Consider the following 21,811-nt stretch of genomic DNA (forward strand, 5'->3'; position numbering starts at 1 on the left):
CGGGGGGGGGCGGGCGGCGGGTGTGCTTTGAAAACCACTGCTCTGGACCTTCAGCCCCTCCCTCCTGGTGCCCGGCGTGCCGCCCTTTCTGGATTCAATGCATCATCAGGGGCTCAACTATGTTCTCAGTAACGCCTAGAATCCCAGGTTCCCCATCTTTCTGGATAAGTCATATTACTACCTGCCTTCTCTGTCCCAAAGCAAATGATTTCGCCAGGCTGACAGGTGCAAAAAATGTTAACTTGGACTGTCTCAATGCTTAGCAATTGATTTTTATTCTAGTCCTTTTCAAGCCTCCAGACCTATCCTGACAACCCTCATTCTTACGATCACCCGTCTCAGTTGTTTCAGAGCACTTTTAAAAAACTCCTAATACACATATCACATTCTGCTTTCTATATAGTTACTTGGATATATATCCTTCTCCCTATTCAAAATTTTCATTTTAAGTAAACTACTTTAGATTTTAACAAAGAAATGATTTTATTTGTCCTTGAATTATTTACAGTGTTTACATGTAATAAGAAATTAGTGAATGTCTGTTGAATTAAGTTGCGTAAACTTTGATCTAAGTCCTACTAACCTATGGTTCAATGTGAATTCATTAATTAACTTCTTTGAATCCCCAAGCAGTCAAATGTTATTTATCTTAAAAATATCACATGCTAACAGTTGCAGACGTGTCCCTATAATCACTGCTTCCAAACACTTACCTGTTGACATGAACTGTGCGTCATGCCTCCATAGGTTTTGAAGGTGACATTGGTTGGATTTACCAATGTCTTCAGCCTTTCAGCAGTAAGAGAACCAAACATTAGGGGAACTAAAGGATCCGAATCTCCATGGCACTGAAGAATCGAAATGTCTCTATTCACGCCACTGATAGGACCCTGCAGAAAACAGAACAGGACTATAGGGTCATCCATCCAAGCGTGTGGAGCGTCATGCTCGGCACATGCAACACGTGCTTGCTCACGTTACAGGTTATCTTTGGCCACAGAAATAAAATTCCTCCCATCCTTGTACCCCCCCATCTCTTTATTTAGACTTTTATAGAACATATGATTACCCTGCCTTGTACTGTATGTTTTCCTAATGAATCAGTTCCTTGAAACACATTGTATCCTAATCATATGTTCGGGTGGCTGGACACAAGAAGTGTGTTTTAGCTGAGTCATGTTCTTTGCAGCTCTTATTTGACTCTTTCATTTTATTTTTTTTTAAGAATGTGTATTTAATTACTTAATTAATTAATTTTTATTTTTTTCCGTGTTGGGTCTTCGCTGCTGCACGCGGGCTTTCTCTAGTTGCAGCAAGCGCACGGGCTTAGCTGCTCCGCGGCACGTGGGATCTTCCTGGACCAGGGACTGAACCCGTGTCCCCTGCATTGGCAGGCGGATTCTTAACCACTGCACCACCAGGGAAGCCCCTCTTATTTGATTTGAGTAAGAAAGTTAATAAACAGCACTTACTATGTGCAAGACACCGAAGGGTTACTATACAGTGATAAGAAAAACCCCCTAGGTTTAAGGATGAATTTGAAAATAAAATAACACCTGCATCCCCCATGTGTACTATATATTGCTTTATACTGTTGAGTATTTAGAAATTATATTCTACACTAGAATTCTGCCACCAAGCAATGAACATACTGGGCATTCAAAAACATCATTTCTATGTGTAAAGAATAGCCCTAATTTTGATATGTATCTTAAAATGTACCAAAGACTCCAAATATAGAATTTATGACAGTAAGGACTTCCTTCCTCCTTCCCTCTCCCTCCCTTTCTTCCTTTCTCTTTTTAAGGACTCATTTCTTATTCTATTCCATGCAACCCACGGTAGAGACAGTGCAGTATACAGGTAAAGCCTAGCGATAGTACATCACAGAAGTCTACGGCAGTTCTTTTTAAAAACGGGTGACTGATGTAGACTACGGGCCTTGAGTGACACTGATGTGTCACCGTAGGTTCACTGGTTGTAACAAATGCGTCCTGTGCTGTGGGATGCTGATGGGGGGCTGTGCGTGGACGGGGACGCGGGTATATGGACACCTTCTGTACTTGCCGCTCAATTTGTTGTGAACCTGAAACTGCTTTAAAAAATTAAATTCATTAATAATCATAACGTGACGGTGTCCTCAACATCATCTGCCATCCCCCAGCTCAGTGACGCCGCGCTACAGGCGTGCGCCAGGCACCTGTGGGAAGGAAGCCCGCAGGGGCAGCCAGCAGCTGAGAGCGGTGACGCCGGCCAGCTTCTGCTGTGTGGTCAGTGCCGTGTACAGAGATAACGCTCCTCCCTGCAAAGACAACAGGGAAAGTCAGTGGGACACAAATTCTGCCGGCAGCAACGGGAGTGATGCTTGTTATCAACACCGTTCATAAAAAATCGAAGCGGGTGGCTGATGCCCAATACAATAGGCAAACTGGTAGAAATACATGCACACCCCGCCGTGTCCACAAGGACCTGACTCTCCACGGTGAAGACCGTCGTGAGACCACAGCGACTGCCCAACCAGCCAACAGCAGAGCCCGCTGCTGCCCTGACAATGCCGTACGGAAGTTCCGAACTTATAGTTACTATTTTCTTTGTTCTGGCTGCACCATGCATCACGTGGGATCTTAGTTCCCCAACCGGGGATCCAACCCACACCCCCTGCAGTGGGAGCGCGGAGTCCTAAGCAGTGGACCACAAGGGAAGTCCCCTAGAGTAACTATCTCCTCCTCAGCAAACACGTAGGACCAAAATCTGGTCTTAAACTGGTATTACTTTCCAAAACAAGAACTCAGAAGAAGAAGCCCGCGGCGGACACCTCTGGAGCACTGGCCGCCAGCTCACAACACCCGTATGCTGGGGCCTGCGTGCCCTCTGACCTGTGCTGTTACCAAGACTGACTCTACTCCCCTCCCAAGGACGACCCCACCATCTACTCAAGAACGGGAACCACTGAGGGATCCTTGAACATGGGGTGCGGCTGAAGCACCCCCGACCCAGGGACCAGGACAGATGCAGCGGCGGTCAGGAAGTGGCCGGCACAGCCCCGCGCTGGGGTCGCTTTGTGGGAGTCCCTACCCTGATCTCACCCCACCGGGGTTACAGGGAAGTCCGCAGGGCTCAACCACTGGGAATCTGTGACAAACAGAGGGAAGGAATTCTCCTGTCTTCGACCTTTTTATTCCATTGCTCGTCTGCTCCTGGGAAGGGGACTTACACCTGCGTTTAGGCAGAGTTTCGTTCAGAGAGGCACAGAGTGTTAACTCAGGCCTAACTGCATGTGTACTAGTTATTTTAGAAAAATACATTCCAGGTTCCAATCAGTTTCCTTAAAAAATTGACTTTCAAGACATAATCTATAGGGTGAAGGCTATCACTGAAGAGAGAGAACTAAAAAAGGAAAAGAGCATGACATACTCGCTAATTAATCAATCATCATTTCTGGTCCATTCAAACTTAATTCAGCATTAACAGTAAGCAATATATCAGATTCTAGAACATCTTTTAAAACCAGGACTCCTCCATAGAAACACGATGGAAACTACAGACTTCTAGATAAATATACTGATGACGCCGACATATCACCCAAACTTTTATCTTACCTGAGAAAATCCTCCCAAAATAATTCTGTTAGAAGGAATGCCATTCTTCACCTCTTGGTCTATCAAAGCTTTTACTAAAAATAACATAAAAGTTAAATCACCAATACTTTCAAAGTTAAGCCCACTGATATAATTTAAATAGGAAAAAAATTAATAACAGAAAAGCACAAAGTACATTAAAGGTCAAAACAAGTGAAAAACTTGGAGCACTCTATTAAAATACAAAACTAGAATGGATTTTCAAAAACTCAAGATTTTTCAGCTGTTACTTAAACTTAAACTGTTCAATTATTTGTTGCATAATCTGTAAACAAGTTTTTTCTCGCATCAACAGGTGGATACGGATAGTCCTTTATCCATGGTCCATTCTGCTCATATACATTTTACAGTTCTTTCTCTTCAATGAACCATAGGCATTTGTACCTAAAAGCTGTTATTTTAAAATCGTAGGTAGTTAAATAGTTTACATGGTTTGTGACTGACGGTGTTTAAACAGTTCACTATATTATTTTAAAAAAAAGAAAAAAAGACACAGTATACTTTTCCCTATAGTCAATAAACAATGCGGGAGAAAAATCAAATGAATTCTTTTGTTTCTGCAAAATACTCTGACAGGCATCATTAACTGTATTACTTGATTAACTCCTAGAATTTCCTTTTTCTTTATAATACTATGTTTTTGATAACTGCACCTTTTACAAATTTACCTCCTCTCATTTTTGACATATGTGTAAGTTTCATCTTCTTAAGATGAAACTTGCCAACTTTATATTTCCTTTTTACCAAAACCCTGCTTTTATTAGAACACCGCAAAAACCCCAAAGCCCAAATTAAACGTTTTTTTCTTTTTGTATAAATTTAGTTCTTAGTTAGAATAGGCTGAAAAGCGAGCAGTACCCTGATGAGCGTGTGGAAAACGGGCTAGAGGAGAGGACAGGAGTAGAGAGGTGAAAGCCTTGCTGAGAAGCCTGAGGCTTTAATGAGGGGGAACGCAGGGCCTGGGCGGGAAAGGAGATGCAGGTGGGCAGCAGCAGCCCTGCGCTGGGGAGGAGCAGGGAGCTGGGGCCACTTTCCCTCCGTTTCAAACGGCTTCACTCCTCTGGTTACACCAAGCGCTGAGATAAAGTTAAACCAGGTATGGTGACAACAATCAGCTGTGGAGTGACGGGTCCTGATTCCAAGCCCTGGACGCACCCCGAGTCCTTTCTTCTTTGTTCACGGGCACATCTTCCCGGCCCCAAATGGAGACACCCCTCATTCCTAACTCTGGGCCTCAACCCGATTCTCTCCAATCAGACATCACGTCAGACACGAAGAATGCCATGGGCCAACCCGGGGAAGGGACTTTCACCCTGCAACCCACTAGGCCTGGCCGTCTGCTCCACAAGGCCCACCCTCCCTGAAAACCCACCCCCAGACCTGACACGAGCTCTATTATATGTTGACAAAACCCTAGCTCTATGAGTGTAGCATTGATCCACTTTTCGATGGTCCTAAAAGTCAGTGTCCTTGGTTTGACATTCCTTAATATCCAATATGTTTTGAATGCATCTTCCCTGTCTTAAAGTTAAGAGTTCTTCTAAAAAATAAAAAGATTTTTAAAAAGGAACCTACCTACCGTTTTTGGTTTTTAAATGAGTTTTGAAAATTTCCAACAAATGTGAACATAGGAAGACCGTGCAGGGTTCCCTGGGTACCTATCACCTCGCGTCTGTAACGAACGCCTCACAGCCAGGCCTGCTGCATCGAGGCCACCACGTCATCACCCAGGTCATGAGGGAGGCCGGCCTGGCCACCGCACTGTCTACTTGTCAATGTTGCAGTACATACGAGTCAAAGACACACGTGCTTCTGGGCATGGGCTAAAACCAGACTTCTCCCGATAAGTTAGTGTTCTTTATGCTTTCACCCCACAAGTAAGCGGGGTTACCATGTTCATAAGCGAGGACGTGACTGGAGACCCTGCAAAGCAGAGCTCATACCGTTACAGGAGTGCCCAGTGAGATGATTTATAGGAATCGCCCGGCAGGTCCAGTAGTGTTCGAGCAGGGGCCCCTCACTAAAACTAACCATTACCATAATTTGCATTATATATCATGACATCATTGGTAGCCTTATCTATGTCCTTATTTCAAATCTCTTTAATGACAATAACTGGCCACAGCTATCAAACATGCTGCGATTTTCTCCACTGGCCTACGTCAATCAAAGCAAAACGACGCATCCGACAGCACTCAAGCCTGACAAGTGCCGCTCCTCCCCACACGCCTCACCTTTACGGGCCATAATTAATGAGTCAAACAAGACAGTGAGCCATCAGAAAGGAAGGACAGCACCACCCGCGTTTACATAGTATGTAGTATTTCATCAACAACAACAGCACGACTGAATCTACTTTCATCAACAACAACAGCACGACTAAATCTACTATAAAACTTTTCTTACTTACCACTTTCTGCTGCCTGTTTAATTCCAGTTTCATCTTCCTGTGAATCTGGTGAAAGCCCAATGATGTCAAACCTGGAAAATAAGGCAAAATTCTAAAAGAATCATTCAATTCTAAGAATATCTACTCTTGATAAGAAGATGGTAATTTTAGAGAAAAAAGGCTAACCAAAGATATTCTCTAGAACATTAAACTCAAATTAAACTGTCTCTGGGGACTTCCCTGGTGGTCGAGTGGGTAAGACTCCGTGCTCCCAATGCAGGGGGCCTGGGTTCAATCCCTGGCCAGGGAACTAGATCCCACATGCCGCAACTAAGAAGTCTGCATGCCGCAACTAAAAGATTCCACATGCCACAACTAAGACCCGGCGTGGCCAAAATAAATAAATAAATATTAAAAACAAAAAACAAAAAAAACTGTCTCTGGAGGCCAAACGGTCAACTTAAATGCGTCAATGTGACATCCTGTAAGTTCCCCTCACACCAACTAGATACAGATTGTATGAAAAAGTCACAGTACCATGTAATTTTAAGGTAGAAACACCTGGAGAATGACCTACTCCAACCTGACACCTGACAGGAGTCTCAAACCACAGCCCTAACATCTTTGGAATAAACTCCAGCCCCTCGCTTCCCTCCTAGTGCATCTTAAGTCAGCCGTCTGGAAAGAGCTACTTCACCACGGCACCTGCGCACGCGCGGCCCACACCTACTGCACACAGGCCACCTTCATCCACATTCTGCAAAACCCGTCACCGCGCACTGCAGCGACCTCAAGCCGGAGGCGGGGGCCCTCCCTTGGCCCCGACTACCTCGCTACCCGCTCGGTGCTTCCACCATGGTCTCGAGCAACGTGAGGTAGAAACTTTGCTTCTGGACAGGAATTGTGCCAGAGCGGGAAGGTGGAAGAATCACAGGTCAAGGTAGGCAGGAACCTGTAAAAGTTGCCAAGCAATGTCCAGCAGATAAAAACGAAGGTGCAGGGTGGGTTCGAGGTGCGTGGGAACAAGCAGAGGACAAGGTGGCGACAGGCTGGAGTCCCCACGAGGCCTCAACAGGCAGTGCAGAGACGGGGGAGCAAACTCCCAGGGGGAACAACTACGCTTGACAGTCAGGTCTGAAGTAAGTGCCTTCAGAGATGGAACAGTTCCAGACGACAAAGCCCAGGGGATGCTGTGGGTGCCTGAAGCTGAGAGAGGAAAACGTCAGCGGAAAGAGAAGAGTCCAGGAAGTGACAAGCCGGTCAAGGCTTGTGAATGGGTCACTGACATTGGATCCCATAGTCACCTGAAAGGTAAGACGGTGGCAGGAGCTAGAGGGGAAAGGGAAATAGGAATCGGGTGTCAAAGTCATCAGTTTTGAACAGACCTGACGGCAGAGTCTCAGAGCAGCAGGAAGAAAGCATGGTCTGTAAGTGGCTCAGAGAACAAAGAACCAACTGTAAAGCACACAGGGAATGCCTGACATCACGAATGTCTCGAGAGGGCTCAGCAGGAATTGCTTTCCTTAAAAACTGGCCAGCTCTCCAGGAAGGCAAGAAGGTGGGAGGTGGAGAGGCCGCGGCTTCACCAGAGTGGATGCCACACGGGCGCACGAACACGTTTGGGTACTGAAATCAACAAAGGTTTATCAAGCAGCAAGAGGTGCTCTCTGCGGTATCTCTATCCACCCACTCTCTCCTGTTTCTCTACCTGTTGGTGCAGCTCCTTAAACTCCTTAAGATTTACCCCAAATCTAACATAAAACCTGAAATAGTCGAATAAAGGTTAAATTTATATAACTTTGCAACTTAAAAATAATTAATTAAAAATTGCTATATGCAAAAGCACTTCTGATTTAAAAAAAAAGTATAAGTAAAAAGTTCTTATTGAATAAGTGAAGTCTTACTTACCAAGAAGGCATGGCCATGTTCATATTTAATGTTACAGGCATAACCGGTCTACATGGGGAAGAAAAAGAAAAGGAAAAATAAGTATAGTATACCAAAGTACAAAACCTGATAAATTCCATCAACTGAAGATGATTACTTGAGGCTCTCACAAAATTGAATGCTACAATTTGAATAGATGAGCTGCTTCACTGCACGTACACCTGCACAATTCTGTTCTCCACACCCTCCAAATGGTTCTCAAGACAGAGCCGCAGCTGGAATGGACTAAGCTTGGCGAATAAACAACATCTTCCTTCTTCAACATCTTTATTTGATACTTTCAAACCAGACACGAGAAGGAAAACGGTAACCAAGACAGATGGAAATTTCTGAGACTCTGACTAAGGGGCTAAGGACACAAGCAACTTACTGCACAGGAATGGTGACATCAATTCCCATAGGCTCAAATTACATTTTTGCTTATTTTCTAGTTCTTAGCTATGTACCTGCTTGTTTAAGAGACCTCTAAATAAATAAGGGAAATACAAGTCTTGCCTAAGTGTCCATTATACCCAACTCAATTCTGTGATGAAAAACTTGCTGGACAACCTGAATGCAGCTAGGTACAAATGGAAAGAAAACCAAATACACTCTAACTACATCTCACCACCATCCTCCTGACTCATGAAACAAGTTTACCTTAGAGGTCACAAAATCTTAGCAAAATTTCCATGAAAACATAAACTTCCCTAGGTTGGGAAATAGCCTTAAACTAAATTCAATCTTGGAGCCAATAACAGTGTAGCAGAAATTCCAACACCATCAAGAATTCTGTCTTGCAGACACAGAGAACAGACTTGAGGACACAGGTGGGAAGGGGAGGCTGGGACACAGTGAGAGAGTGGCATGGACATATATACACCACCAAATGTAAAACAGATAGCTAGTGGGAAGCAGCCGCATAGCACAGGGAGATCAGCTCTGTGCTTTGTGTCCGCCTAGAGGGGTGGGATAGGGAGGGTGGGAGGGAGACGCAAGAGGGAGGGGATATGGGGATATATGTATATGTATAGCTGATTCACTTTGTTATACAGCAGAAACTAACACACCACTGTAAAGCAATTATACTCCAATAAAGACAAAAAAAAAAAAAAGAATTCTGTCTCTGGCATGAGTCAGATTAATAAGGACATCGCAACCCTTTCAGGATAAAAAGAGGGGGGATGTTTTCTTACATAATCTCGTATTTTTCCTCTTTCACATTTATCGACTCTGCTGCTACGACCACTTCCGAGGATGAATTACTAAGCCATCAGCATGTATCTCACCCCACCTGTTTCTCCATGGCTACTGCTTCTCAGCACACTTTGACCTAAGACTTGTGCATCTTAGTGATTTTCTGAGTTTGCTCAAAACTTACTAGTTTCTTTCTGACACGGACAAATGTCTTCAGAATTCAAAACCAAACCTAACAGTCTCCAGAGTCTGTGCTCTTTCCACGCTGCATCACATTGCCTCTAACTGATCAAATTTAGGCGTGTTTTCAAGGTAGTGGAGATTTCTCCCAAACCTGATAGGTAAATCCCCTTCAGAGACAGCTCATGGATGTCCTGAGAACTTAACAGGCACTTGTATGTCTACAAAAATTTTTCTGGCTGTGAGTTCAACTGATCTCCAAGAGAGCATTATTTTAAATTTCTCAACAAAAAGGATAAGAAAAAAATTCAATGTAACCAAGACACATTTTAGTTTCACAGAACTTACTAACCTTTATTTTGAACCTGAACATTTAAAAGATAAAAATTAATTATATTCAAATGCTTTGCTGGAAACGTAAAGCTATCACGATTGTTCCTCTCCAGACTCTGAATCCCAAGCCTGAAAACTGAAAACACTTACGCGTGCGGGCAGATGTACTTGATGTGGGCGCTTCTGATACCTGCAAAGGCTTCTGCCCACCCATGCCTGGCGGAGAAACCACAGGAATGACGCCATTAGATACTGCTTTAAATTCCAGTAAGTTAATAACAGAAGAGTAAATCTGTGAGGGTAAATTTCAACCCCTTAAAAGACCACCACCAACCTAGAAACAACCCAAAGCTTATGATTTCAGCTTCACCTGCGGATAAAAATGATCTCTTGTGATTCCTGAAGAGCAGGGTCTTCTCTTGCATATACTTCACTGGGCTTTATAATTTATAAAATACATTTTTTTAATCTCTTTATAACCTCCCAACAATGTGCCTAACAAAGTAGGCAAGACAGATGATATAATTCATTTTATATGAAGAAAAAATTCTCAGAGGAGTAAAGTAAAGCAGCTGTCTGATATTTCTCCACGCTTACTACACCATTAAAAATAACAACCTATGGGACTTCCCTGGTGGCACAGTGGTTAAGAATCCACCTGCCAATGCAGGGGACACGGGTTCAAGCCCTGGTCCGGGAAGATCCCACATGCCAGGGAACAACTAAGCCCGTGCGCCACAACTACTGAGCCTGTGCTCTAGAGCCCGCGAGCCACAACTACTGAGCCCACGTGCCACAACTACTGAAGCCCGGCACGCCTGGAGCCCGTGCTCCACAACAAGAGAAGCCACCCCAATGAGAAACCCACACACCGCAACGAAGAGTAGCCCCCGCTCGCCACAACTAGAGAAAGCCCGCGCACAGCAACGAAGACCCAACGCAGCCAAAAAAAGAAAAGAAGTTGAAAAAGTAACTTTAATTAATGTTCTCTCCTTATGCATATATGTACATATATATGTTCAAAACAGAATATGAGGCGTCATCAAAATCCTTCTGGCCAGAAATAAACAGTTAATCTTTCTACGTATTTCCTTCCAACTTTTTCCATGCATATCACTTGAGAAATAGATACAGATTTCACAAGAATGGGATCATACTATACATACAAACAGCTCCCTGTGTCTTTACACTTGACATTACACCTGATACTTCCCACATTTTACCTCTATTAGAGGGTAAAATAAAGGTAACTTAAGACCTTTTTGGATTAAGTAGTTTTGAAATAAATGTTAAATGCTTTTCTATTAACTACTTCTCTATTTTAATCCACCTTCCCCCAAAGTGTTAAGGAAATACAGAAAACTTAATAACATTATGAACATTAACACTTATGTAACACTGCACTGAGTCAGGCACTATTCTAGAAGTTATATATGGGTGCATGCATGTGCATATGTGTGTTTCCATGTGGGTTCGTGTGTGTGTGTATGTGAGACTTTAGTGTGAAAAGTACAAAACATGTTGAAAGAAATGAAAGAAGATCTATATAATGGACATCCTGCATTCTGGAAGACTTAATATTCTTAAGATGGAAGTGCTCCCCAAATGGAACCACAGTCAATGCAATCTCTACGAGAATCACAGGTGGCTTTGCAGAAACTGACAAGCTAACTCTAAAATTCATTTGGACACTCAAGAGACCCAGAACAGCCGATCTTGAAAAAAAAGTATTGTTGGAAGACTCACACTTCCCAATTTCAAGTTACTACAAAGCAACAGTAATAAAGATTGTGACACTGAAAAGACATACAAATCAATGAAATAGATTTGAGAATACAGAAATAAACCCTCACATTTATGGTCAGTTTATTTCTGAACAGGGTGCCAAAACAAATCAATGGGGAAGGAATAGTCTTTTCAACAAAAGTAACTGGAATAAGTGGAAACCCACATGCAACAGGATGAAGTTAGACTCCTACCTCACACCATGTACAAAAATTAACTCGGAATATAGCAAAGACCTAAACTTAGATCAAACTATAAAACTCCTAGAAGAAAACATGCGAAAATCTTTGTGACCTTGGACGTGGCAATGGTTTCTTAGACGTGAAGACAAAAGCACAAGCAACAAAGGAAAATACTTTAGTAAATAATAAACGAGTAGGAGTCTCGGGTTCTAGCCCCAACTCTGTCTCTATCTAGAAGTGTGGCCTCAAACAGTTCATTCAGTCCAGTGGTTTTCGAAAATGTGTTGCCGTCTGGGAACTTGTTAAAAAGTCTGCGTACACTGGTTCCTCGATTCCAGCCCAACACCACAGGCTTTTTCCTAGTCGGTCCCCCTTCCCGTATTCGTAATTCCACGAGAAAGCTGGCTTCAGCTCTGGCAGCTCTGGGCCAGCAGTGCAGGTTGGGACCTGCCTCCCCCCAGGTGCCCCACCCATAGTCATGCTTCTTGCGTGGGAACACACCCTCCCCTCACAGCTGACCGTGACACCGGAAAGCACAGCTCTGACAAAGGGGAGTGGGGAAGGAGAAAGCCAGGCCCTCTTCATGGAAACCCGTCCCTCCCCTCCGTATATTCCAGGCGTCGCTGGTCTGTGTTGCCCATCTGTGTGAGATTTTTCTAGGCCAGATTGTAAAAGTTTACAAAACAAAGTTTCAAAGGCAGAAGTGGTTAAGTGGGTCAGATCTTACTGAGAGGTCAAATAAGGAGAGGATTGAAAATAATACTGTAGACTGCCAACAAATAAATACCAAATGAAGGAATTTTTTAAAAGAGCATTATTTGGCAACCATCACAATAATAGATCCAGACAGCAATCGTTAATGGGTGCTAAATCCACAGGTGAAAAATTGGTGAGAAACAGGTATTTTCATAAAATCAAAGTATCTCCCCACAAAACACTTTTTAAGTGCAATTATATTTATTAATTTTACTGTGGAGAAACCTGGCAGACACTACCTTAACCAGATAATGAAACACAGTATCATCAGCAAAGGCACAAAAATCAATACAGTGTGGTCCCAGGACCACCACAGCAACCTCTGCGGTGTCCCTGCCGAAAGGGAGACATCACATAAACCCAAACTGAGGGACATCCTACCTAGGAACTGGCCCATAGGGGAAGAGTGTCAAGGTCACCAAAGACAAGAAAATGGACTGCTCAGGACTGAAGGAGCCTCAGGAGACGTGACAGCTCAATCTAACTTGAGATCCTGGACCCAGAAAGGACACCACTGGGTCAACCCAGGGAAAGGCAAGTGGGGCTGGTGGATGTGATGGTAGCTTCAGACCAGTGTTAACGGCCTGATTGATGGTTACACCATGGCTACGTGGCCATGTCCTTGTACTTACAAAATACACACTGAAGCTCTATGGAGTCATAAGGCAACATGTCTGCAACTTATTCTCAAGCGTGTGAGAAATGTTAACAACTGTGTAATCTGAGTGACAGGTAGAAGGACCTCTAAATACTATTTCTGCAACTTTCATGTAAATTTGAAGTTATTTTAAAAGAAGTAGTTAAAAATTTTACATGACAACACAACGAGGGAATGTAACCCTCGAAGTAAATCTGTGAGTCCAAACTACACAAGTGGGGAGGGGCAAGCTAATAGACATCAAAGGAGTGGCAGGATTAGAAAATCACATCACAGTAACAACCTACTCCAGCAAGAATCATCCACAGACGTGAAAAATATCAGGTGAAAGTCTGATGTACGATTTGCATCTCCCCACGACTCACTCTACCTACACAGGGAGAATAGGTGCCGTAGAGAGACCCAGAGGAAGAAAGAGACCACCTTTATCGCGTGATCCAGGTCGGCATCAGTAATGGGACGGACCGTCCCACCTGCCTCCTGACGTGATGCAATGAACAGGCCGTACCATGTACATGGTGTTCGTACCAAAAATGCACAAGCTGAACGTCATCGTGAGGAAATGTCAAATAAACCTAAATGGAGGGACCAGCCTGATCCCTGCAGAAACGTCCATGTCACGAACGCCAAAGAAGAGCCGAGGGACTGTTCCAGATTAAAAGAGACTGAAGAGCTGCAGCAGCTCAGCGCAGTGCGGCTGGGATGCAAGTGCAGGCGGACAGGATTACTGCAAAGGACACGACTGGGGCAGCTGCCAAGGTCTGTTAGACGACAGACTAGACAGGATAACAATGCTAAATGGCGCTGAATCTCCTGAATTTGGTAATTTTCTGTGGTTACATAAGAGACTCTGCTTGTTCTTAGGAGATACATGTTGAAGTCTGGAAATAAAGAATCATGGCATCGGCAATTTATTCTCCAAAGTTTTGGCAAACACAGTAACATATTCGATAGAGATCAGTGAATCTGAGTAGAAGGTTTTAAGGAATCTGTTTTATTCTTGCAACCCTTCTATAAATTTGAAAGCATTTCAAAATAAAAGAGTTTTAAAATGCTATCAAAAATAAATATGTATCTCTGGGTTGTTCAACTGTTTTTCACTCTCTTCTCAAGCATATTTGTATTTGAATTTTTTTTACAAGACAAATGTAACATTTTCATAATCATAAGACAAGCTGTTTTTATTTTGGAAGGAAAACTGATCTTATGCAATATAGTTTGAACTAACACATTTTATTATACATGTTATGCATAGAAACAATTTTGTGGTCAGATGTGTTTCCTGCAGAACTTTCCAGAGCTTTAAACATGCTAGTGCATACCCAGTAAATCTTCTAGAGGAGAATATGCCATATCATATTTCCTAGACACTAAGATATAATCTAAGTGGCACCACTGAAAAAAAGCCTTTTATAAAAAAAAAAAATCACCACCACAATAAACACACATATCGTAAGATGAATACCCATCTCAGTAACATAAAAATGTGGGGGAAATGACATATTAGAATTGAGAAAATATAGAATTATACAGGGTCCCCCAATCTTATTTGGCCATCAGAGACTTTTCATGAGAACACAGACTGCAAGACCCAAGTTCCCAGACAGCACACCTTGGCTGGTCCTGCAAAAAAGAACCTTAAACAAGAAAGGCAAAGCTGCCCATTTTCATAGCTGAGTCGCTTAATCCCTATCATCCTCTACGGTAACCTGACAAAAGAACTTGAGTCCTCCAGAAAGTAACTCAAACATTGAATTGCCACTTGTCAGGTCGGCTGGTTCTGAATATCATCATGTGCTCGTGGAAGCAATCCAGCGTCAGCTTTCTTTGGTGCCCTCCCCCAAAGTACATACTGTCAGAACTGGAGACCTCTAATTCTTTATATAAACTTAATTCTTAGTCAAGATGTCATGGCTGCTCTTGGTGTTTTTAATCTCACATTGTTCATTTTTTTCATCACTTTCACTCTTAACTTTGGTCTAAAGAATCTGGCTAAACTGGGGTCCACAGAGAATCTTTCTACAACTGAAGATTTTACCCCCTGGACTGATTCTTCAGACCCTGAAGCTCTCTTTATTGGGAAAGTTACAGGTGAGCGAGATCCTCCCTGGGTCTCAGCATCAAGAAGAGTTTGGTGATAAAACAGAGCTCCTCTAAAACCTCTGTTTAGAAAAATAAATAAATAGTAAAGTAAGTCTGTCCTTTTCATAGGACTACCTGATGGCCAGAAACAGTCCTATAACCTTTCCCATAACTCCATGCAAGGCATGTGTCATGTACCTCTACTTGGGAGGCATAAAAGGATATTAGGAATCACTTCCAAGAATTAATCTGGCCCAGTGCCTCCTTGCAAAGATTTAATAGTTTCTTGGCTATCTTATCAACATTTATCTTCACTTTTCCTCTAATTCTTCAATTTTGTAACAATGTTATAACAATAATTTGATCGAAGTTTCAAACAGGTAACCACTGATTTAAATTTTAAAAAGCTCTCAATATAGAAAGAGACTGAGTGAAAGATAAACCATGTGGCTACAGTTAGCACAACAGAATGTGTTTGATAAGCCTCCAAACAAATCTTTGAGCTGCATTCCCTGCCCTTCAACTGATTTTTTTCTTTTAAGGGAACATCAGAGCTCTCATTCAGAATGTTCACATTGCTATTATCTCACTTATCAAAATCAACTAGTTCTTCTCAACCTGCCCTGAAATTTTACCTCCTCTGGAAAGCTGTCACTTGCATCTCTACAAACATACCTCCCATCTCTGGTATCCACTACCCATGGCAACTCAAGGAGGAGTTTGCAGTTTTAATATGTTCCAGACAGAGGAGGTGAAGAATGACAAAATAAGAGGATGAGGGGAAAATTCTGGGGGTTTTCAAAAAAAGAAAGGCTTCTATCTCATGACTGGACTGTACGAAATATGACTATCAATCTATTTTTATACAATCCTAGAATTCTTTGCTCGTGTAGAGTTGCATGACCCGTTTCATTAGGGTACTAACAATGGTACCTACCCTGTGTCTCCCAATCCATGAAGGAAAATCACCTAGAACGGAAGAGGAACAATGAGTAAGCAATGCCTAAATAAACCCAGCGGAATGTTACACACTCCAGAGCCCCAGTTAAGGTGGAGGCCGGAATCACAGAACACTACCTTCAGCAAGTTAATCAATCTCTACAGACCTCGCGTAAGGGGCAAAAGCACTTAACGTCTCTCGGTGCAGCTCCTAAGATAATTAACGTGGGATTTTAGCACTTAAAGAGGTCCCAGTTAGACAGGCTTCTGGGCAAATGATCACATTCCAAGAAAAATCGTTTTGTCTCTTTCAGGTCAAACCATGAAAGTTCTCACGCGTACAGTAGAATTTCTCCATCCCAAAAGGGAGCTTTCCGGCGGCTAAAAGTAAGTTTGAGATCCTCACGCACAAGTTTCCTAAGGAACAGCACCTCTGATCGAAAAGGACACTAAATCTTCAAACTTCTTTAACTGAGGACAGGGGTGCAAGGTGACACAATCAAGGCATCTCCCTCATGCACAGACAAGGCAGCAACGTGCTCCAGAGCCACCTGGAGTTGGGGCGCCGTCCACTCAAGCGGGTGCCTCCGGGGTCCCGGGGCGGATCCGCGCGCAGGGCCCGGGGGATGCGGGGCCGGGGGCACTGGGCCTCGGTGCCGCCCGCCCGCCCGCCGCGACCCCGCCCCCTCCGCACACAGCCCGGCCGTGCGGCGCCCACCACCGCGCCCGACCCCCCGGACCGCACGCCCCGTCCCAGCCCCGGCCCGCCGCCCACCGGCCCGCGACGCGACCCCTCGCGAGGCCCCCAGCGCCGCACTCACCACGGCGGTGGCCTTCCGGACGGCGGGCACGATGGCGGGCAGCGGAGCCGACATGTTATTGCCGCACATACACCGGCTCCACCGACCGCGCGTCGGAAGCGGAAGGCGGAGCGGGCGCCTAGCCGCTGCCCAAGTGGGTGCAAGCGCCGAGTCCGGCCCGCCCACGGGCGCGCGCTCAGGCGCGTGCGCGCCCACGCCGCGCCGCGCCGCGCCTCACCGTGCCCCGCCCCGCCCCGCCGGTCGCCCCGCGCGTCACAGTGCCCGGCCGCCCGACGCCGTGTTGGCCGCGGCAGAGGGCGGCCCGAGCTGACCTCCGGCCCGCGGGCCGCGCGTGCTCAGTGCGGGCGGCCGGTCTGGGGGGCGGGGCCGCGCGGTCACTCCAGACCCCACTCACTTGCAAAGGTCGGGAAGGACTGGACTTGGGGAGCAGCTTCTGCGGTATTTCCACTGGGGGCTGCACAGGTGTGTAGTTTGGGGGCCCGCGCCTCGCCTCCTTTAAACTGCAACTGGAGAGGGAAGCACTCAGTTGTAACCGAGTTTCCACAATTTGCTGATTGGTGGCTCTGGAGGTCCTACTGATTTAGGCCCCGGAACACATGACCCCATTCTACAGCGGTGGCCCGATGCCCATCAAATACCTGGTAGGGTCTGGGAGGGGCGGAGATGGACACACCTAAAGGCAAAATGCCCTGACCTTAGGAGGGTTACAGTTGACCACTGGAGAAAACACACAGTGAGAGCTGTGGTTCCGTTTTATTTGGGGACTCACTGAGGGCTATGACCTGGGACACCTCCTCTCAGCGCTGAGGACGTGCTCTGAAAAGGTGCGGCGGGGGGCGAGGTCAGTGGGTAGATGATTTTGGTCCAAGTGTGCATGCAGTCAAGCACGTGTCTCCCTAGAAGGTTGCTGCTAGTCAGAAGAGATTTAATGGTTTTAGTGCTTTTCTGAATGTGGGAAGATGCAAGAGTTTGGGTTCATAAAAATGTTCACCTGCAAGTATCTAATTATCTGAAGTCCTGTTCTGCCAGTTTTCCCCAGAGCACAGGGTACCTCATCCTGATCTCAGCCCTGAACTCCTTTCTGGAGGTGTTGAAGGTCAGCGACTGCAGTGGGTACTGACTTCACCCTTGTAGAACCAGGTGGCAAACGACAGTTTTTAGTTGTCACAATCTAGTGGAGAAACTTAGAGGATATATACAATCTGTTAAAAGGAGGATAACAGGCCCAAAATGGAGTCACTTTTGCTAAGCCCACATCATCCCCAAACTGAAACTTACTACCTAAACTTATTCCAGTTTCAATCTCTGGCAGGATGTAATCTTAAAGTCAGTCTGGAATTTCCTAGTCGGCGCTAGTGAGTTAATCAGCCTGTCTAGACCCCTTCCATCCCCCAAAGAAAAATGAAGTAATCTGCTCTTTCCTCGTTGCCACCCTCTTTCTGCCTTTAAAAGTCTTCTGTTTGTGCGGCTCCCCGGAGCTCCTCTCTACTTGCTGGATGGGGTGCTGCCCCATTCATGAATCGTTGCATAAAGCCAGTTAGATTTTTTTATTTATTCTGTTGAGTTTTGTTTTTTAACAATCCTTAGGGAGTCCAGTGTAAGGGAAGGGGAAGCTAGTGAACAAAGATCTTAAAAACAAAAACAAAACAACAAAATCTCCACTTTAATTATATGATAGCCAGAATGCTTGAAGTTTGGGGGTCTTATTCATACTCTCTTTTATTTTTTCCCCAATCATTCTTATACTGGATGTGAGTGCTGATAATTTTGTGGGCTCTCAAAAATGTTAAGTTGGTGCTGATTTCTCCAAAATAAAAAGGCTATTGGGATTTTCATTGAGATTCTCATGAAGCTACAGACCAATTTGAGGACATCTGACAACTGAGTCTTCTGATCCAAGAGCTAGTGTGAATTTTTAGGTAATCTTGGATTTCTATCAGTAATGTTTTATTTATTTATTTTTAAAGTGTTTCTTTGTTTTTATAAATTTTTATTTATTTATGGCTGCGTTGGGTCTTCGTTGCTGTGCGTGGGCTTTCTCTAGTTGTGGCAAGTGGGGGCTACTCTTCGTTGTGGTTTGTGGGCTTCTCATTGCGGTGGCTTCTCTTGTTGCAGAGCACGGGCTCTAGGCGCGCGGGCTTCAGTAGTTGTGGTTCGCGGGCTCTAGAGCTCAGGATCAGTAGTTGTGGCGCACGGGCTTAGTTGCTTCACGGCATGTGGCATCTTCCCGGACCAGGGCCTGAACCCGTATCCCCTTCATTGGCAGGCGGATTCTTAACCTCTGTGCCACCAGGGAAGCCCTCTGTTAGTAATGTTTTATACTTTTCATTGTATAGGCCGGAATACCTTTTGTCAAATTTATGCCTAGAAAATCCATATTTTATGCAATTGTAAATGGTATTTCAGTTTAATTATTTATTGCTAGATACAGGAATTTAATTTTTGCATACTGGCCTTGTATCTGAAATCTTGCTATACTCACTTAAGTTTTAGTAGCTTTTTTTTCTTTTTGGTGGATTTTTAGGCAATTATATACTTGAAGATAATTTCTATGTATCTGTGTATTTCCCAAATTTCTTTCACAAGTTCCATTGTGGTCAGAAAACATACTTTGTATGACTTCAGATTTTTAGTTCTATTGAGACAGGTTTTATGTCACAGCATACGGTCTATTTTGGAGACTGTTCCATGTGCATTTGAGAAGAATATGTATTCTGCTGTTGTTGGGCAGAGTGTTTGATAGATGTCTATTATGTCCAGCTAGTTTTTAATGTTGTTCAAGTGTTCTATAACCTCATCAGTCTTCTGCCTATTTATTCTGTCAATTTTTGAATGAGGGGAATTCAAGTCCCCAACTCTTATTGTTGAATTGTCTATTGTTTTCTTTAGATTCTGTCAGTTTTTGCTTCCTGTTAACAATTTTTATCTTAAAATCTATTTTTTCAGATATTAGCATAGCTGCTCCAGCTCTCTTATTGTTGCTGTTTATCTTTTTACATCCTTTTACTTTGACAGCTTTATTGAGATATAATTTACAAATCATACAATTCATCCATTAAAGTGTACAATTCAATGATTTTTGGTACATTATTAATTTTGTAATTGTAGTGAAATGTATTTAACATAAAATTTGCCATATTTGCCATTTTAAAGTGTACAATTCAGTAGCATTAATTGCATTTAAAATGTTGTGCAATCTTCACCACTATTTTCCATCGCTCCAAACAGAAACTCTGTAACTGTTAAGCAATACTCTCCATTCCACCCTCTCCCTAACCCTTTGTAATGTCTAATCTACTTTCTGTCTCTATGAATTTGTTTATTCCAGATATTTTATGTAAGTGGATTCATACAATATTTGTCCTTTCGTATCTCACTTATTTCATTTAGCATAATGTTTTCAAGGTTCTTCCATGTTGTGGCATGTATCATATCTTCATTCCCTTTTATGATTGAATAAAATACCTTTGCAGGTGTACACTACTTTTTGTTTATCCATTCATCTGTTGATGGACACTTGGGTTGTTTCCACCTTTTGGTTTTTGTGAATAATGCTTCAATGAACATTGGCATACAAATATCTGTTTGACTTCCTGCTTTCAGTTCCTTTGGACATATACCATCAGCTTTAAGCATTTGACCATGATGTGTCTGGGTGTAGACCTCCTTTCAGTCATGCTAAGAGTTTATTGAGCCTCTTGGATATGTAATGTTTCTCATAGTGTTTGGGAAGTTTTCAACCACTATATAGTCGATATTTTTCTGCTCCCCTCCCTCCTTTCCTTCAGTTACTTCCATTACACAAATGCTGGTATGCCTAATGGTGTCCCACAATTCTGTAAGGCCCTGCTCAGTCTTCATTCTTTTTCTCTGTTCCTCAGATTGCGTAACCTCCATCAATCTGTATTTAAGTTCTCTGACTCTTCCATCTTTCAGTTCAAACTTACTGTTGTGCCCCTGTAGTGAATGATTGTCCAGTCACACCCTTGATGTTCCCTCCAGAATACTCTTTCTCATTTTTTGTAATATAGAAAGGCTGAGAAATTTCCAAATCTCTTTTCGTTCCTTTTTCTAACATGCCCCTCAAAACTCTCCCAGCCTCTACCCATTAACCAGTTCTAAAGTCACTTCCACAATTTTAGATGTTTGTTAGAGCAGTACCCTAATTCCTGGTACCAAAATCTCTATTAGTTTGCTAGGACTACCATAACAAAGGACCACAGACTGGGTGGATTAACAGACAAATTAATTTGTTCACAGTTCTGGAGGTGAGATGTCTAAGATCGAGGTGTCGGCAGGGCTGGTTTCCTCTGAGGCCGCTCTCCGTGACTTGTAGGTGACTGTCTTCTCCCCATGTCTTCACAGTCTTCCCTCTATACAGATTGGCTCTGATTTGGGACGTGGGTATAAATCTGAGAATTTATAAACCATTTAAGATCACCTTGGGAGAACATCTGCATAGAAACAATAAATTTCAACATTTAGAGGCCAGATAGTGTAGGAGGAGACAGTAAAAGTGAGAGAGGTCAGCCAGGATGGAAGAAAGAAGCCAGAAATGTGGGCTATCCAGAAATCGGACAAGGAAAATATTTCAAGCGGGGGTGGCCAACTGCTTTGAGTGCTGCTAAGAACTCACTTTAGAAGATAATTTCTATTTTTTAGCTTTATTGAGGTATAATTAATATATACAAATTGTACATATTTAATGTGTACATTTCGATGAGTTTGGACATATGCTTACACTTGTGATACCATCACCACAATCATGGTTTTAAACATTCCATCACCTCTTAAAGATTTCTTGTGTCCCCTTGCTTTGTTTCTTGTGATAAGAACGTTTAACATAAAATTTACCATCTTGGGACTTTCCTGGTGGTCCAGTGGTTAAGAATCTGCCTTCCAATGCAGGGGATGTGGGTCTGATC

At 43.6% G+C, this 21,811-nt stretch overlaps 1 protein-coding gene across 3 annotated transcripts in view; it reads right to left on the minus strand.

The window, feature by feature from the left end:
• LOC309974181 (transcription elongation factor A protein 1) overlaps positions 1–17,014 on the minus strand; it is a 60,422-nt gene extending 43,408 nt beyond the window's left edge. For all 3 annotated transcript variants that reach the window (XR_014326864.1, XM_082858643.1, XM_082858641.1), the window contains exons 1-8: positions 16,887–17,014; positions 16,064–16,095; positions 9,814–9,879; positions 7,936–7,983; positions 6,049–6,119; positions 3,600–3,673; positions 2,201–2,302; positions 714–890 (exon numbers count right to left, since the gene is read on the minus strand). Coding sequence is in view for 2 of the 3 variants with exons in the window: in XM_082858643.1 (XP_082714769.1) it covers positions 714–890; positions 2,201–2,302; positions 3,600–3,673; positions 6,049–6,119; positions 7,936–7,983; positions 9,814–9,879; positions 16,064–16,095; positions 16,887–16,955 (639 nt within the window). In the remaining variant the exon portion in view is untranslated. The remainder of the gene's footprint in view (positions 1–713; positions 891–2,200; positions 2,303–3,599; positions 3,674–6,048; positions 6,120–7,935; positions 7,984–9,813; positions 9,880–16,063; positions 16,096–16,886) is intronic.
• Between the last annotated feature and the right edge of the window lie 4,797 nt (positions 17,015–21,811).

The sequence above is a fragment of the Leucopleurus acutus genome (assembly GCF_964270905.1).
Source record: "Leucopleurus acutus genome assembly, chromosome: 17".
Taxonomy (NCBI): domain Eukaryota; kingdom Metazoa; phylum Chordata; class Mammalia; order Artiodactyla; family Delphinidae; genus Leucopleurus; species Leucopleurus acutus.